This window comes from Epinephelus moara, chromosome 17 (assembly GCF_006386435.1).
Source record: "Epinephelus moara isolate mb chromosome 17, YSFRI_EMoa_1.0, whole genome shotgun sequence".
Lineage (NCBI taxonomy): Eukaryota > Metazoa > Chordata > Actinopteri > Perciformes > Serranidae > Epinephelus > Epinephelus moara.
Genome location: NC_065522.1, coordinates 14,349,457 through 14,364,022, shown reverse-complemented (window position 1 = coordinate 14,364,022; position 14,566 = coordinate 14,349,457). Strand labels below are relative to the sequence as shown.

Genomic DNA, 14,566 nt, shown 5'->3' with positions numbered 1-14,566 from the left:
GAGGATGTAAACAGAGGGCTTGGTAGGGACGGAACAACTGCCACAACAAGCATTCTGACTTGACCAGCGGACTTCACTACTGGGCTGTTGAAACAGGTGAACAGCCTTAGAATCTAAAACCAGCTGCCGGCGATTTTACCAGCTGAGTTGCAGGTGACACCATCAGCCAGCTGAGTTGAGCTCAGACCGGCCACTTCACACCACTGCAACTTTTCTCTACAATGTTCTAAAAAGGTTTCAAGTTGTCACGAATCGTTGTTCTGTACTGGGCTTTAAGCTGGAGGTTGAAAACTTGACTTTCAGCTCTGTTACAGAAACTCCACTGAATTTAGATTATTTACGTGCAGCACAGCTTCACTCGCAGATAACTGAGACTCCTACCTGCCTGTAAACAACAATCAAACCATGAACCTTCTTTAGAACAGCCCAAATCTGTGAATCTGCTCGCCTTGCTGTTGTGGCTAACAAGCAGTGCTAGCTGCTAACAGCCACCGCCACCAACAAACTCCACAAATCCATTCAAAAGCTCCACCACCTACAGTCAGACACACACAGCTGTTAACTGACTGCTAAATCACAGCTCAGAACTCGTGCTAAAGCATGACGTTGCTCCGGTAAGAGTGTCTGAAGGGCTTGCAAAAAATCATTGCGCAGTACATTACAAAATAATTGCGTACATGGCCATTCTCAGCTTTGTCATTTACAAATTTTTTTCTGAGATATTTTTATAAAATTATCTATCATTGTGTTCCCCTTTCATTTTCAATCATGCACTTTTTCCAAGGACCGAGTAAAAAACATGCCTGATTTTCAAGGTATTCCAGTACTTCAACCTTTGAATGCCAAACACAAGTACCTCAAGCATCTCAAGCACAATGTATAAACCCTAGAATATACACTTGCACTTGTGAGTCGTTGCAGCATCACAAGAAACCACAGTGCCCATATTCATTGTAATGAAATCATGTGTCAGCCAGTGCGGCAGTGTGGCTCAATAGTATGTTTTCATCCCTTTGGTTGACAATGAAGGTCTACGGCACAGAAGAAGTTCTTATTTCAGACACTTGACAGTGGTTGGTTTTGGTTGATTGCTGGTCTTTCAATAGCATTTGTTGGCCGATAAAACCATATATACATACATAAAGGATATCATCACCCATCTGCACATGCGAGCACGCTCAAGCGTATGCAAACATACATTCCACACGGATGTCATTTGCACAATCACATGACTATACATAGCAAAGTGCCTCCTGACATGCCTCAGAGGAATCAAGGCAAATACATGTTGCTTAACATAAGCACTGTAGAGCACACACATAACACAACATCTGTCTCCAACATGCAAATTGGAGCCATCTGTATGGGAGAGAGGGATGTCAACCTATCCCATAGTTCTCTTGTCAAGGTAGAAACGATTCTGATGACAGCTAAAATGTCACCCCGGGGATAACAAAATCACTCAGTAGCCCGAGAAAAAGCTGAGGGAAGCGATAGAGACCCCCCTAAATTAGGACACACATGTATTATGCATCAGGGAGAATCATAACATGCCATGACTTTGGCTGACTTAGTAGTTGGAAGTTGACTTGCTGGTGTAATGAGGTCACTTCTTTTGGCTCTTAAGCATTTGCTGAGGAATGTAGGAGTGTGTTACATGCCTGAGAGCTTTATTTTTGACTGATGCTATCCACTTATGTGGGTTATTTCACTGGAAAGCAGTGCTGATATGATGGTTTAAGGGTGTTTTTTAAAATGACTGAGATGCTGGAGAAATCCACAATGGATACATGGCCATTTGGAAACAGAGAAATTCTCAGCCTCATGCTCAGGCCGAATGCATTAGAGGAGGAAGGAGGATCCATGACATACGCATGCAGGGGACATTGATGACATATGACTCATAAATGTAGGTTTGAGGTTATCTTGGATGCAACGTAAATGATGCTTATGAAATTTGACCCTTTGGTTCAGCATTGGCAGAAATACAGCATGTGGTGTACACACACAATTTTTACATACATATATGTAAGTATAGTGTTTGTCATTTCTTAGCCAGTAGCATTCCACTTCAAAAGGTCAAATTTCAAAGTACACGGTAAAAATGACAGCACAGATGCCACAATGGGAATGGAGAGGAGGTACAGGGGGAAATATTCAGTCCAAATACCTGCACATAAAACCGGCAAGAGCGCTCTCTTTTCTGCAGCTGCAATCCAAAGAAAACGCAAGAGTTAGCAGAAGGTCAACAACTTAAACAGTTCCACTTGAACACATTTTCCTCTGCTTGAAGTACAGAGTTGTAGTGAGTAGTGAGAAAAGAAATACTCTTGCAACAATCCCTTTCGTACAAATAGTGTGCAAAGTAGTATATACATTAATTATGCACTATCGTAGAAAAACAGCCGAGACTCTTGTGTTAATTAGCACTAAAATGAGACATACAAGGCATGTGGGAATACGCCTATGACACTCTTAAATGTGATTTCAAGGTTAATATTTTATTTAATTTTTATTTTTCATTTGAGGAATTCATGTGAGAACTCAGGAGAGCTGTTTATCTTTTGAACCAGTGCCACCATTGAAAGGAGAGTTAGTGCCGACAACAATTCCGCATACCTGAAAAATGACAGGAAGCTCAGGCTCAAAGAAACACTGTTAGCACTGCATGGAGAGTGAATAATTTTAATTGAGTTCTGATACAAGCAAGGTAGCCAACAGAGCTACTGTGTGGCTTAACAGCTAGGTTCTGGTACCATGCGAAATCCCATGCAGATTAGCTCCAAAGAGTACCATTTCCCCATAAAGGAGCCTCTTGCTCTACATCACAGCCCACTCTTCTGGAAACGCTCCCGTCCGTACCGTTAGCCAGCTACCCTTTGATCATGAAAACGACACTGATCTCACCGTTTGCCAACTCAATCCTTTCATTGTCTGCTGGCAGAGAGCATTGTGCTTCGCTATCAAAAAAAAAAATCTTTAATTCGCTTAGCTCTTTGCAGATTGTGTCAAAATGATTGAACTCAGGAGGTAAACATCAGCCAGTGCCAGAGCAGAGAGGAAGAGCTCTGTGAACTCCGGTGTTTCCTTGGGGAGAGCTCTCACTGGCAAAGGAAGATGAACACAAGGGAAAGATGTAGGGCCATCTTTTCTCCATAGATGCACCATACTGCAAGAATGGCGTGCGTATCAGAGGATGGAGATTTATAAATCATAAGAAGCCCCTGACCTCTTGAATACATCATCGTGGCTTTAAAAGCTTCTTTTCTTTTCTCTCAACCCAACTGCTTCTTTTCTATATCTTTACAAGAGAAACTAAAGACTCTTAACGGCAATCTCGACCACAGCAGTAGCCTCTATCTTGAATGTAGCGTTTTATGGGAAACTTGTTTTTTCAAGAGCTATTATAAACTCTAGTCGCCCCTCAATGTGAATTTACTCATCACATTCCCTTCTGAGGCCTTTTGGCCATCTTTACTACCTCCCCTCTCCATTGGAGAAAACTGGCACTAAAATCTCAATGGGGACATCTGTGTCTGTTGCGGCAATGAAATAAAAACTGCCCTGAAAAAAAAAAAAACCTATCCAAGAACAGGTGTTCATGTTCCCCTACAAGTGAAGCCGCTCCAGCAAATTAACGAGTGACATTTTGAATTTCACTGATGTTTGCTTTTCTGTTGGCTGCTCAGCAGACAGAAAGTATTATTTTAGCTCGCTTTGCCTGAGTGCCCCTTACTGCGCTCTGCTGCGAATTGGGGAGTAAATGCATTAGCTTCAGGTTCAGCAAAAAAAACAAAAAAAAACCCTGTACTCCCGCAGCTGAAAACTGAAAACTTATCCTGTCCCATTAGTCAAAAATCAAGTGGTAGAAGTGTAGTGCTTTTGACGAACATGACATATGGATAACATCTTTTAAACTACATCAAAGTTAAATCAATAGCATAATACATGATACTGGAGGAAGAGATATGCCTGAGCTTCCAACTGAAATTGAAGGTGTGTTTTAGTATGCGCTGGACCGCGGGAAAATCGTGGATATCATTTTATCTGACAGCGCTAGGCCAAATAGCAGATCATTAAAAGAATACCCACCGTTCAGGTTTGACTGGACTGAAGTTTGGTGATAGGTAGGCCTCCATTTTGGAAATTTAGAAGGGTTTAGGAGTCAGAATGAAAATACTGACTGACATTGGCAATATGGAGTCAAATGGTTCACCTAAAATTCCTTCATTTTGCTCCTTTAGAAAAGTATGAACAAGCAGGTGAAAAGATCACCATTCTGTGTTTATACCACCTGTTCTCATTCCCAGGGTGTCAAAAACCACTGCTTTTTCAGGGCCCTCAGCATGTGATAATGACATCAAAGGCACACTTTAGCGTCTTTATGAGACACACTGGGCTTTGAATTTACTTTAATATATGCCCATCAAAGGCAATACTTGATGCTGAGAGCAACTGGCCTTGTTTACATGGATACCGATACAAATAAAAACAGATTTTTATTTATCCCGTATAAAAAAAATTCTGGGTTTACATGATCAGTTGTGAAAACGATATCCCTGTTTACACAAAAACGTAAAAACTGCAGCTTTTTTGCTGCAATTAGCATACCAGGCCAGTAGGTGGCGATACGCCACACATGTATGCCAAACACCATAGAAGAACGTTCTGCGCATACACAGTCATTTGTTTTCCTCTTGGCACCAGTGATAAAAACAATGATAAACTACATTTTAACCTTATGTAGCATAGTTAGCTGCTATTCACTTAATAATATTGGGCACAGCAGACGTCTTTGTGCGCCGATGTAGCGGTGATGTTGATGCAGCAATGCTAAGTCCATTTGTAAGCTCGTAAGTTGTCCTAAAAGTGCTAATAAAACGTAAACAACCCGGCATATATCCACCATTGTTGTTGTGGTTCCCGGGCGCCTAATGGGCATGCGCGAACTGGGTTGCAACGTCATCGTTTTCCAAAATCTCCGTCTATCCTGTTTACACGTCTCCACAGAAACGGATATTTTTAAAAGCTTTCACTTTGGAAGCCGTTTTTGAAAATCTCTGTTTTCGTCAAGAAAAACGCCGGTTACGTGTAAATAATAGGTGCAAACGCAAAGATAGATACCCCTTTTCAGAAATATACAGTACTGTATAAACAAGCTATTAGTATAAAGAGTGGGAAAGTCCGCACAGAGCGGGAGGGAGGGGAGGTGGTTGGGTAAAATAAAACCTTTATTCAAGAGATAACAATTCGTGTCCCATGTGAAACTAAAAGTTAATGTTGTTTTAACAAAACATTACACACTGATGTCACTCATATGGCGTATTTATGCAACATTACATAACAAATGTACTTATTTAAACCCAATACATGATTTTTCTTCTCATCCTCATCCTCATCCAACCACGTTATACTGTGTTTCCCGTGTGTGTCTCATAGACATGCTAAAAGGTTCCCTGTGCGTTCCCATGAGACTCCGAGGGGCGTGATTAAATATGAGTATTTCACAACCTGGGAATGAGAACTGGTTGGTTTATCCAGCCTGTTAGTCAGGATATTATTTTCAGAGAAGTGAGTAATGAGCAGTGAGGATATTTCTTCTGTCTCTACCTTGTTGAGGCTCCGTGCTGCGCTATCTTTGCCACCTGGCGTGAGGTTCCTCAGCTGCACATCGAGGAGATCCACCAGCTGAACCATGGCCTTCACTGTGTAGGTGATGTCCCCTGCCTGGAGATTACGCTTAGTTTGTTCTGCCAACTCCCTGGCAATGACTGCAGCCGTCTCTCCAGCTTTTAGCTGTTAAATAAAGAACAGAAATACAAAATAATAATCGAGTGAAATTACTTACAAAAACATCATTCAAATTGTGACTGAAACATTTAAATATCTGAACTGGCTGAGATTTAGTCCTCTACAGCTGAACAAACACCCAAACAACCCTAATACCCTCATTATATGCAGTCTAAATGCTGGAAAACATGACAAATTATAATATACAAATGTGTAGCCCCTTAAAATGAATGCCGCTTAGCCTATACATTCTCCCCAACCGTGCTATATTGCACACAATTAATGTGGCGAGACAGTACTCAGCTGAGTGCACACTGGGGCCAATATTGTATCCGGAAGCAATTATGAAATCAACTATTGAGGGGATTTCCCCAGATAGCCTTACACCTTTATGAAACTAATGGGGAGCACTGCAGCTCGGGGCAGGCAGCGTATATGTTGTACACAGAGGACAGATCCTCTTGGATACTCTTTTTTTCTTATGTTTGAAAGCTTATGTGGTTTTTGTGTCTCGGGGTTTGTTGGAAAATAAACATACCAATAATAATTTGTGAGTATTTCCCTTTTGTTGGTGTAAGGCTTAAAATAAGGTCTGCTTTATATTGTTTTTAAGACCTTTTCCCATTTTCTTCTTTACTCCTCCATCTTATTTTCCTTCCCAAACACTTATTTGACACACAGAAACATTACCACGCTCTTTTCTATCCCATTACTATTTCACTTGCACTCCAGAAACAATTCACCTGCATGTATAATGGCATTCCTCAAAACAAAAGCATCAAATAGAACCTCTCCACCACACAGCCATTGTCCAATCACAGCTTAGCAACCACAGAGAAAGGCATGACAGGAGCTCTGCATGGGGCTCTAATAAGATCAACATTTAGCATTAAACGAGGCTAAAAGGTGGTGTATTTTTCCAAAACCAAAAACCAGAAGAGGAAAACATGTAATAGATGAAAGAGTGTGTTTATCCACTTTAACTTAAACTGTAATCATTAGCATGCTGGGCGACTACCTCCAGTAGTGAGCGAGCAATATGTCCAAGGTTAAGGAGCACATGATTAGCTCACTCCTTTAGTCTGTGGTTGTACAGGTTGTGTAAAAAGGCACAAAAAGAAAATGGGCTGCAAATCCATTGTGTAGTATTTTCTTACTGTGACGGGGCTATCATAAGAAGCTCTGTCCTGCTCCTTTTTTGGATTTGGGGAAATTTATGCTCCAGCAACTTCATTCAGAGTGAAGAGACATAACTTTACATTTGCCAAACACATCCATTAGTCATATGATTTATATAGATTTGGGGGGCTGCCCATTGTTTCGACGGCTCATAAGTCTAAGGCTCCAATAGTCCACAAAAAACGCCCTATCGGACCAAAACCCCATTGGTCCAACAACCAAAGGCACTCTCCTCAACAGAAGCACATGGTTAATTATTACGCAGAATAAGTCATCGGACTTGCCAAATATGGTAACTCTGACTCTGACTGGCAAGTACCTGTTACCTTGGTTGGTTGGGTTGATTAGGTCTAGGTATAAGAAGTGAGATTGTATAGGGTCACAATAAGAATATTGGGGTAAGGGCAGAGTAGGGCCTATGCCAAAGTACAAGGGTTCCCAATTCAACGTCACACTTGTTTGGCCATGTCATTGAGCTAGTTTGCAGCAGGAAACGGCACTTCAAAATAAAACCTCCGGCTGCAAGTTCACTTTACCTCAAAATAAAGTGTGTTTCTTACAAACTTGACATGTTTACAAGTCACTTGCGGTCCATTCAGAGTGAACCTGTGACCCACTTTTTGACTGCGACCCACCAGTTGGTAAGCACTGCCATAGTAGGAAGGTCTGATGACATCATTCTGCATATATATTAGCCATGTGCTTCTGCTTAGGACAGTGTGTGGGGTATTTTCAAAGACACGGCCCTTTGTTTTTGGAATGGCCTTTCCGTCCAATGGGACATTTATTGGACAACTGGTGCTTCTGAACCATGAGGTCTCAGAAAAATAGCACAGCACCTACAATAACAGGGAAGTTTCTTTCACAGGATAAACTTTCTAAAATCTAACTGGTGAGCTATGGAGGCATCTGTTTATTGGCTAATGAGGCTCACCACAAGTCCTGAAAAGTTTGCTCACAAACTTTGTACTTTACACAGCTATTTATTCCAGTTTTTAAAAATTAAGAGTGTGCGTCTCTACCTAGTAATGTGAAGAGCGGCCCCTTGATGTTAACCATTACCTACCTTTAATTTTGGAGTCTCTACTCGCCAGACATGTAAATAAATGGGCCTTATCCAACAACTAAATTAATTCTTTTCAGTGCAGTGCCATTTTTTCTTCCAAATTATCCGAAATGTTTATTTGGAAATAGAAGACTTCAATTGGAAAAGAATAGACATGAAAGTCATTTAAAAATCAACGAATAACACTGATGTGACTCCGACCGAACGTTTTTACATGTTGCACCTGTATCTACAGTGAATCTACAACTGTAACACAAATGTTATGTGATAGTTGTTCTAGATATTGAACAGTAAATGACTTGAATGTGCAGTCAGCTTGACTAAATGCAGAGGACCCTGTTGATGTTGTCTTTCAAGGGTCAGTTACCTTCAAGCTTTTTACTAATAGACGAGGTGCAGTGAGATGAGCCTCAAAACCGCAGTGACACACACTAAAACAGGCCCATACTGATTTACTGTGCCATCACCTGCTATCATCGCCTGTGAGTTTATTAGTCAAGCCAATTATGCTGCTTAAATTGGTCTTCACAGAGGTGTATGCAGGGGAACGCGTCTTTGGAAGATGTTTTCCTCTTTTCCCTCCCTGCTCTTGTGTCTTAATGAGGGGAGCTGGGGATGCAAGGTAAATAGCCCTGTTTCTCTCTCTCTCTCTTTCTTTTTTTTCTGTTCATCTGATGTCATTTCTTACTGTTTTTATTCTCCACATCTTCCCTTCTCATTTTGTCGACTGAACCATCTGGTAATGAGCAGTGCCACATACAGGACAATGGCCCTAGATATAAAATAACGAAGTGCCAGATGGGCATTCGAGATCTCTGACATGTTGATCTTCATTAAAGTCTCCCTGTCTCCACAGCGACAGGCACACTGCTAAAGTGTGATCTGCTTTAAAAACAAAAACAAAAAAAAAAAGATTAATAACGTTTTCGTTAAAACTCACGCACTACTTGATCGTCACTTCTTTCTGTTGATTTTACCAAGCAATATTCCACATCAGTTATTGTTGAATCCATACAACAACGTAGCAGAACAGCCTCTGTAGCAAGTTCAGAGACCCATAGCTCTAGTTAATTTCTCCAAACAGCAGCCTGTAGTGGAGCTTTATTGCACCGCTCAAATGGTGCTGTGCTGCACAGAAATGCACCTGATAATTTCTCTGCCTTCTATTTTGTTCCCCAACAGCCATTCTCCATCCATATCTGCAAACTGCCATTTGTTTAATGGGCCGAGCTTTGTGCCGTTGAGTAGATCATAAGTGTTATAACATGCACGCCTCAGGGCCCTATGAGTTTAAGGGAGAACATTTTCAACATTGCCTGCAATTCATAACCTGGAACCCTGATCCTCACTTGCCGTAACCTTCTCCTCTTTTGATTTGATTCTATTACAGATTTAAACATAGGAAGCTTTATGTGGGCTTTTGCATAAAAACTTGCCCGTAGAGGAGGAGATACAAATCGTTTGTGCTTGAGAAGTATGGAATGCAAATATCTGCTATATCGGAGGGACAGAAAGTGGTCTGGATTACCCGAAGCAGTCCATTAGACTGTGGTGCTGTGCGACTGGTTTTCACTCTGCCCCCATCCAACCACCCACGCCAAACACACACATACACACAAGGATAACCCTTCTATTAAGTGAACCCTATGGCTAATCCAAGACATTAATTGACTAGTTAAGAAGAGACAAAGAACAAAAGAGAAAACACACAAAAACTAAAGCCCTCTGAGTACAAGTGATACACACACCCTTGGTTTGCCTTGTGAGCTGTGGCAAATGTTACTTAGAACAAGCTAAAAGGCTGAAGTTCTGTTAAAAACCTCTCTTGAACATATTGACACATCAATATGACATTTAAACTCAGCGCCAAATCCTTCAAGCCATCTTTAGGCATTGTTCTATGGTTGTTTTTTAAGGAGAAATGTGTGATGATTCCTGACAAAAAGCACTTGCCAAACAAATATACTGCGAGGTTAGACCATAGATTTTATATAAAACAAAGCGTCTCCACTTCCTCACACTATATATAAATGAAGCCAAAATATCCCAAAAAGATCCAGACTCTGCACAGTAGCAATCTGAGTTCCCAACCATAAACCTGCCTGACCCAACTGCGACCAGCGCCACTGATCACTGCTAAAGATTACATAACAGATAAAGACCAGAAACAAATTTGTTTCTGGTCTTTATCTATTATGTAATCTTTAGTTATTATGCAGTCACTTAATAAAAGAATTCTTCTACCGGGAGCTGCAGTGTTGCGAGTCTTCTACCCGCCTATACTGCAATCAGCCACCAGGGGGCGATCAAAGTGTTTTGGCTTCACTTTCAGGAAGCTGTCATGCCGTCCATCTTTATAGACAGTCATTGCTCAAAACTAATAGGAGGCAGCATTTTATCTGCAAGCTACTCACGAACATCAAAGCAAGAATACGCCAAATTCAATCAAACTGCTGAAACTCTGACAGTTGGTCTAAATAACACTGCTATCTTATAATCTTTATGGGTGGCAGTTTTAGTAGGACCATAGTAACAACAAAAAATAGTCACATCAAGACATTATATGGACAGCATTTTGAATGTTCTTCAGTACAGTGTGTTGCCATTAGTTGCACTGTCTGTGTTTCTTGTGTCTCTTGGTGGACTGTGGATTTTGGGTTTGGGACTTCGGAATAAATAGCTCTGGACATATTTTTGCTTTAACCATACCTGGGCTGAGACAACAATTTTAAGATTACGGACTTGAACAAGCGACAAATGGTAAACCTGCAAGCTATCTTAGCCTAGCTAGCTTAGCTTAGCTGTATACCAGCCTGAAGTGGCTGACCTAACCACATCAGTAGCATGGATTTCGGACCTTGAATTGTCTGATTGTTGGATTATCAATTATGAAAGACAAAGTTGAGGACATAAAAAATCACTAAACAACAACAACTTATACTGGACTTGACCTATCTTCCTCTCACGTTGGACTGAGGGCAGACTGGACGCTACAGATACTCACTATCACCTCTTGAGGTAAGTGGTACTACAAGACAGGACGGTCCTGGGCTAGCTGGTTAGCATGCTCATTTCAGTAGTTCTCTTCACAGCACAGTACATTGATGTATTTGACTTCATGTCAAAACTAATACTTCCTCGCGCCTTGTTAATGTGAGTTCATTTTTTAATTAATTAATCCATTTTCTGTAACCACTTATCCCTGTTAGGGGTTGCGGGGGGGCTGGAGCCTATCCCAGCTGACATTGGGGGAGAGGTGGATCAAGAGGCGGGCCCTGGACAGGTTGCCATACTATCGCTGGGCTGACACATAGAGACAGAAAAACCATTCACGCTCACATTCACACCTATGGGAAATTTAGAGTCACCAATTAACCTACATGTCTTTGGACTGTGGGAGGAAGCTGGAGTACCCGGAGAAAACCCACGCTGACACAGGGAGAACATGCAACCACTGCTAACCACTGCACCACCATGTTGCCATTTTTTATGTATTAAACTAAAAGTCTGTCCGTATCTTACAATTGCACCTTTAAGTGGCACACTTTCTGCAGCTTGTTACCTTCTGGCTGATGAGGTTGACCCAAGGGGAGGTGCAGTTGCTAAAGTCAGGTCCCTGGGGGTCCCAGTATCCCTCTGGACCAACACACATGTATGATGCCACACCTAGAGAGAGAGAGAGGAGACAGTGGCTTAGTGAGAACAATGACATCAAATTCATTAGATCAAGAGGCACAACCATGACAACAAAATAAACAGCAGCTACAGTGACACGTGTTTTGTAACACATCTGTCTATGTGTATGTGCGTGTGTGTGTGTTTCTGAGCGATCTCTTGGGGGACAATCAAGCAAACCCACATTTTCTCATTTTTCTTACTTCCTTTTCCCATTATAGAGTGATGGACTGCACAATGCTTTGTCTTGTCAACTAATGCCCAATTCTTCCTTATGTCAAGCACTTTTCTTATTTGCAAAAACTTGTCCAAATAAAACTGCAACGTCCCAAAGAAACACAATTCTTAAGTGATTAAATTAATGGATGTAGCAAAATGTAATTGGATGGTTTTATCTTATACTGACTGAAATGAAGTTGCTTCACTTGAGACCAGCCGAGCTCGCCCAGACGGCGTCTGCATTTAATCATTAAAAGTCAGACAGTGTCTGCATGTGTGACAGTTCAACTCCTGCATGAGAAAAATACACCAAAATAGGTGCCAATTAAATCTGCCATAGCTGAATTCATCACGAAAGGTCAATTAAGCTGGTTTGTGAAAACTGTCTCCGCTGACAGATATGTGGTGTGGGGTGTGACTGTCTGACAACATTCCATCTGGGCTTCAGTACAAATATACCTCCAGATATTAGGTAAAATTAAACAATGTGACCATCATCTGTTGAGGCTCTCTGACCCTTCTATACCTACTTCCAATCTTTTTTTATAAGTTAAATATGCCAGGGCTGGGCGATATGGAGATACTCAAATATCAGGATATTTTTGACCAAATATCTTGATAGTGTTCATAAGGTGGACTATTGGTGCTTACACAATGACATGACACACAATGATCTGTAATGTTGATGTAATGACTAAGTGGGTAAAGGCAAAAAAAAGAAAAGCCACAACAGTATGGTAAGTTCAGAAAATTAGATCACTTCACTCTAAGTCAGCCTTTAAAACCAGGACAAAATACCAAGTACTATATTACTTCGTCTTGCATCACCGTATCAATACAACATTGATATATTGCCCAGACATGCTCAATCAAGGGGTATGCAGTAAAAATTGGCAGTTTTTGTGGGCATCTGTGACTAATTCCGCCAGGTATAAGCCTGGAGGAGATCATGGGTTTGGTTGTGTGCATATCTGTCTATTCACAGCTAATCTAGCAAACTACTAAACCAAGCAGCCTAATATTTTGTGTCTACATATATGACTTTACAGTATGCTCAAGGACCTCTCATAGTTGAGATTATTCACAATTGTTGAAAAATCTGTTTTACTGACTGTTTAATAATGTTATTGACTCCTCACTCCTCTTAGCCAACCAGTAGGGTTCACAAGTCCTCAACAAAATCACGTAGCATAGAGCAAAAGGCGTTTCTGGAAAGGGCCCAGGCTAAAAACAAGAAACCTTATCATCTGTTGCAGGCCTTATTTTAGTCTTCCTCAAGGCTCAAAAACTGACATCCATAACAAAGTTTGGTCTCATTTTGAACCAGAGAATCTGCAGATTAATTCCATACCCGATGTTGTAATCCACTAGAGTTAGGCATGATACAAGACGAAAAAACAAAACAAAAAAAACCCCGAATGTTTTGTATTTTTGCTGCCATCTTAACTGCAAGGGAGCCAGAAATTACTATTCCATCATGCGTAGCTGCACTCTGTGTATTGTCTAAAGAAGCTGTGATCAGCCCTGACAGCTGACTAGCAGAGATCTGGACTCCACCGAGAGCACTTCTTTAGTTTTGCAATTAATTTATTGGATGCGATGTATCCACTAATACATTTTCTTGTTCTTCCACGTACCTTAGATAACTTGCATCTATATTTTCGCGAGCTGACATCAGCAGGGCTACATGCTGACATTAAATTGCCCTTGCTTGTACTTAAAGGGAGAGTGTGTTGGAGGGTGAGACGGCCAGCATTAGCAGATATAAATTTTGATTGACATATAATTTCCTTCCCCAGTCCACCTTGGACATCCTTGTGTTTGATGGGTTTATAAGATAAGGGACTCTGCATTTCCTCCTATATAGAGAGGCAGAAGAAGGAGCATGAAAGAGGTAAGGAGTGAGAGAGGGAGTCGGAGGGGTGTTGGGGGAGACAGAATGACAGCGAGCGAAGTGAGGTAGATGGAAGGGGAGCTCGAGGAACTTTCAAAGAGTGGCAGAGGAAGCTCACACAGTCGTGTTCTGCTTGGCAGTGTCGTCTGAAGAGCAATGGCTTTGAAGAATGCGCCGAGAGGAGGTGGGGTATGTGCTCCTCTTATCTTGCCATATGACGGCTGTTAGTGAGGTCTCGACGGGTGCTGGTGTTGCCCATTAATGAAGCCTGTATGTATGTGTGTGTGTGTCTCAGTCTGTGTGCTGATTGATGAAATGAACAGACTTTTTTAGGCTTCGAGCCAGATTTGCGGCTATGATGTCACTCCCCAATCTAGGGTGACTGGCTCTATAAAAAAAAGTCACGAAAGGGAAGTTTCAGAAAATTCTTTAACAAAGGCACATTTTGCAATTTTAACATATCTGATTTGCATTACCTCTTCTTTGGAGTTAAATTATGTATAAACACCACTGAGTTGCTTTATTTATGGAATAATACTGTCTGACAGCAGAAACCTACAATATCAAGGTTTCTAGGTTACCTTTCGGTTAAGTTTAAATTTTAATTATTCCCGAACAATTCATCTCCCAACCTTATAACATCAGAGTGTTTACTTTATAAAGTATTTGCGCTCAGTGGTCAGGTCATTAGAATATGAACCACTGCTTAATCAGCACTTATTTACTCTTACTTTCTGAGGTAA

The 14,566-nt window shown here is 41.2% G+C and overlaps 1 protein-coding gene across 6 annotated transcripts in view; it reads right to left on the bottom strand.

Annotated features, from left to right (window-relative positions):
• The window catches only part of LOC126403954 (adhesion G protein-coupled receptor L3-like), a 278,598-nt gene that overhangs the window by 73,751 nt on the left and 190,281 nt on the right, over positions 1-14,566 (bottom strand). For 4 of the 6 annotated variants that reach the window (XM_050066833.1, XM_050066834.1, XM_050066836.1 and 1 more), the window contains exons 8-10: positions 11,598-11,701; positions 5,611-5,796; positions 2,171-2,209 (exon numbers count right to left, since the gene is read on the bottom strand). In XM_050066833.1, the coding sequence (XP_049922790.1) occupies positions 2,171-2,209; positions 5,611-5,796; positions 11,598-11,701 (329 nt within the window). The remainder of the gene's footprint in view (positions 1-2,170; positions 2,210-5,610; positions 5,797-11,597; positions 11,702-14,566) is intronic. The other 2 variants (XM_050066835.1, XM_050066837.1) reach the window with 1 other exon arrangement.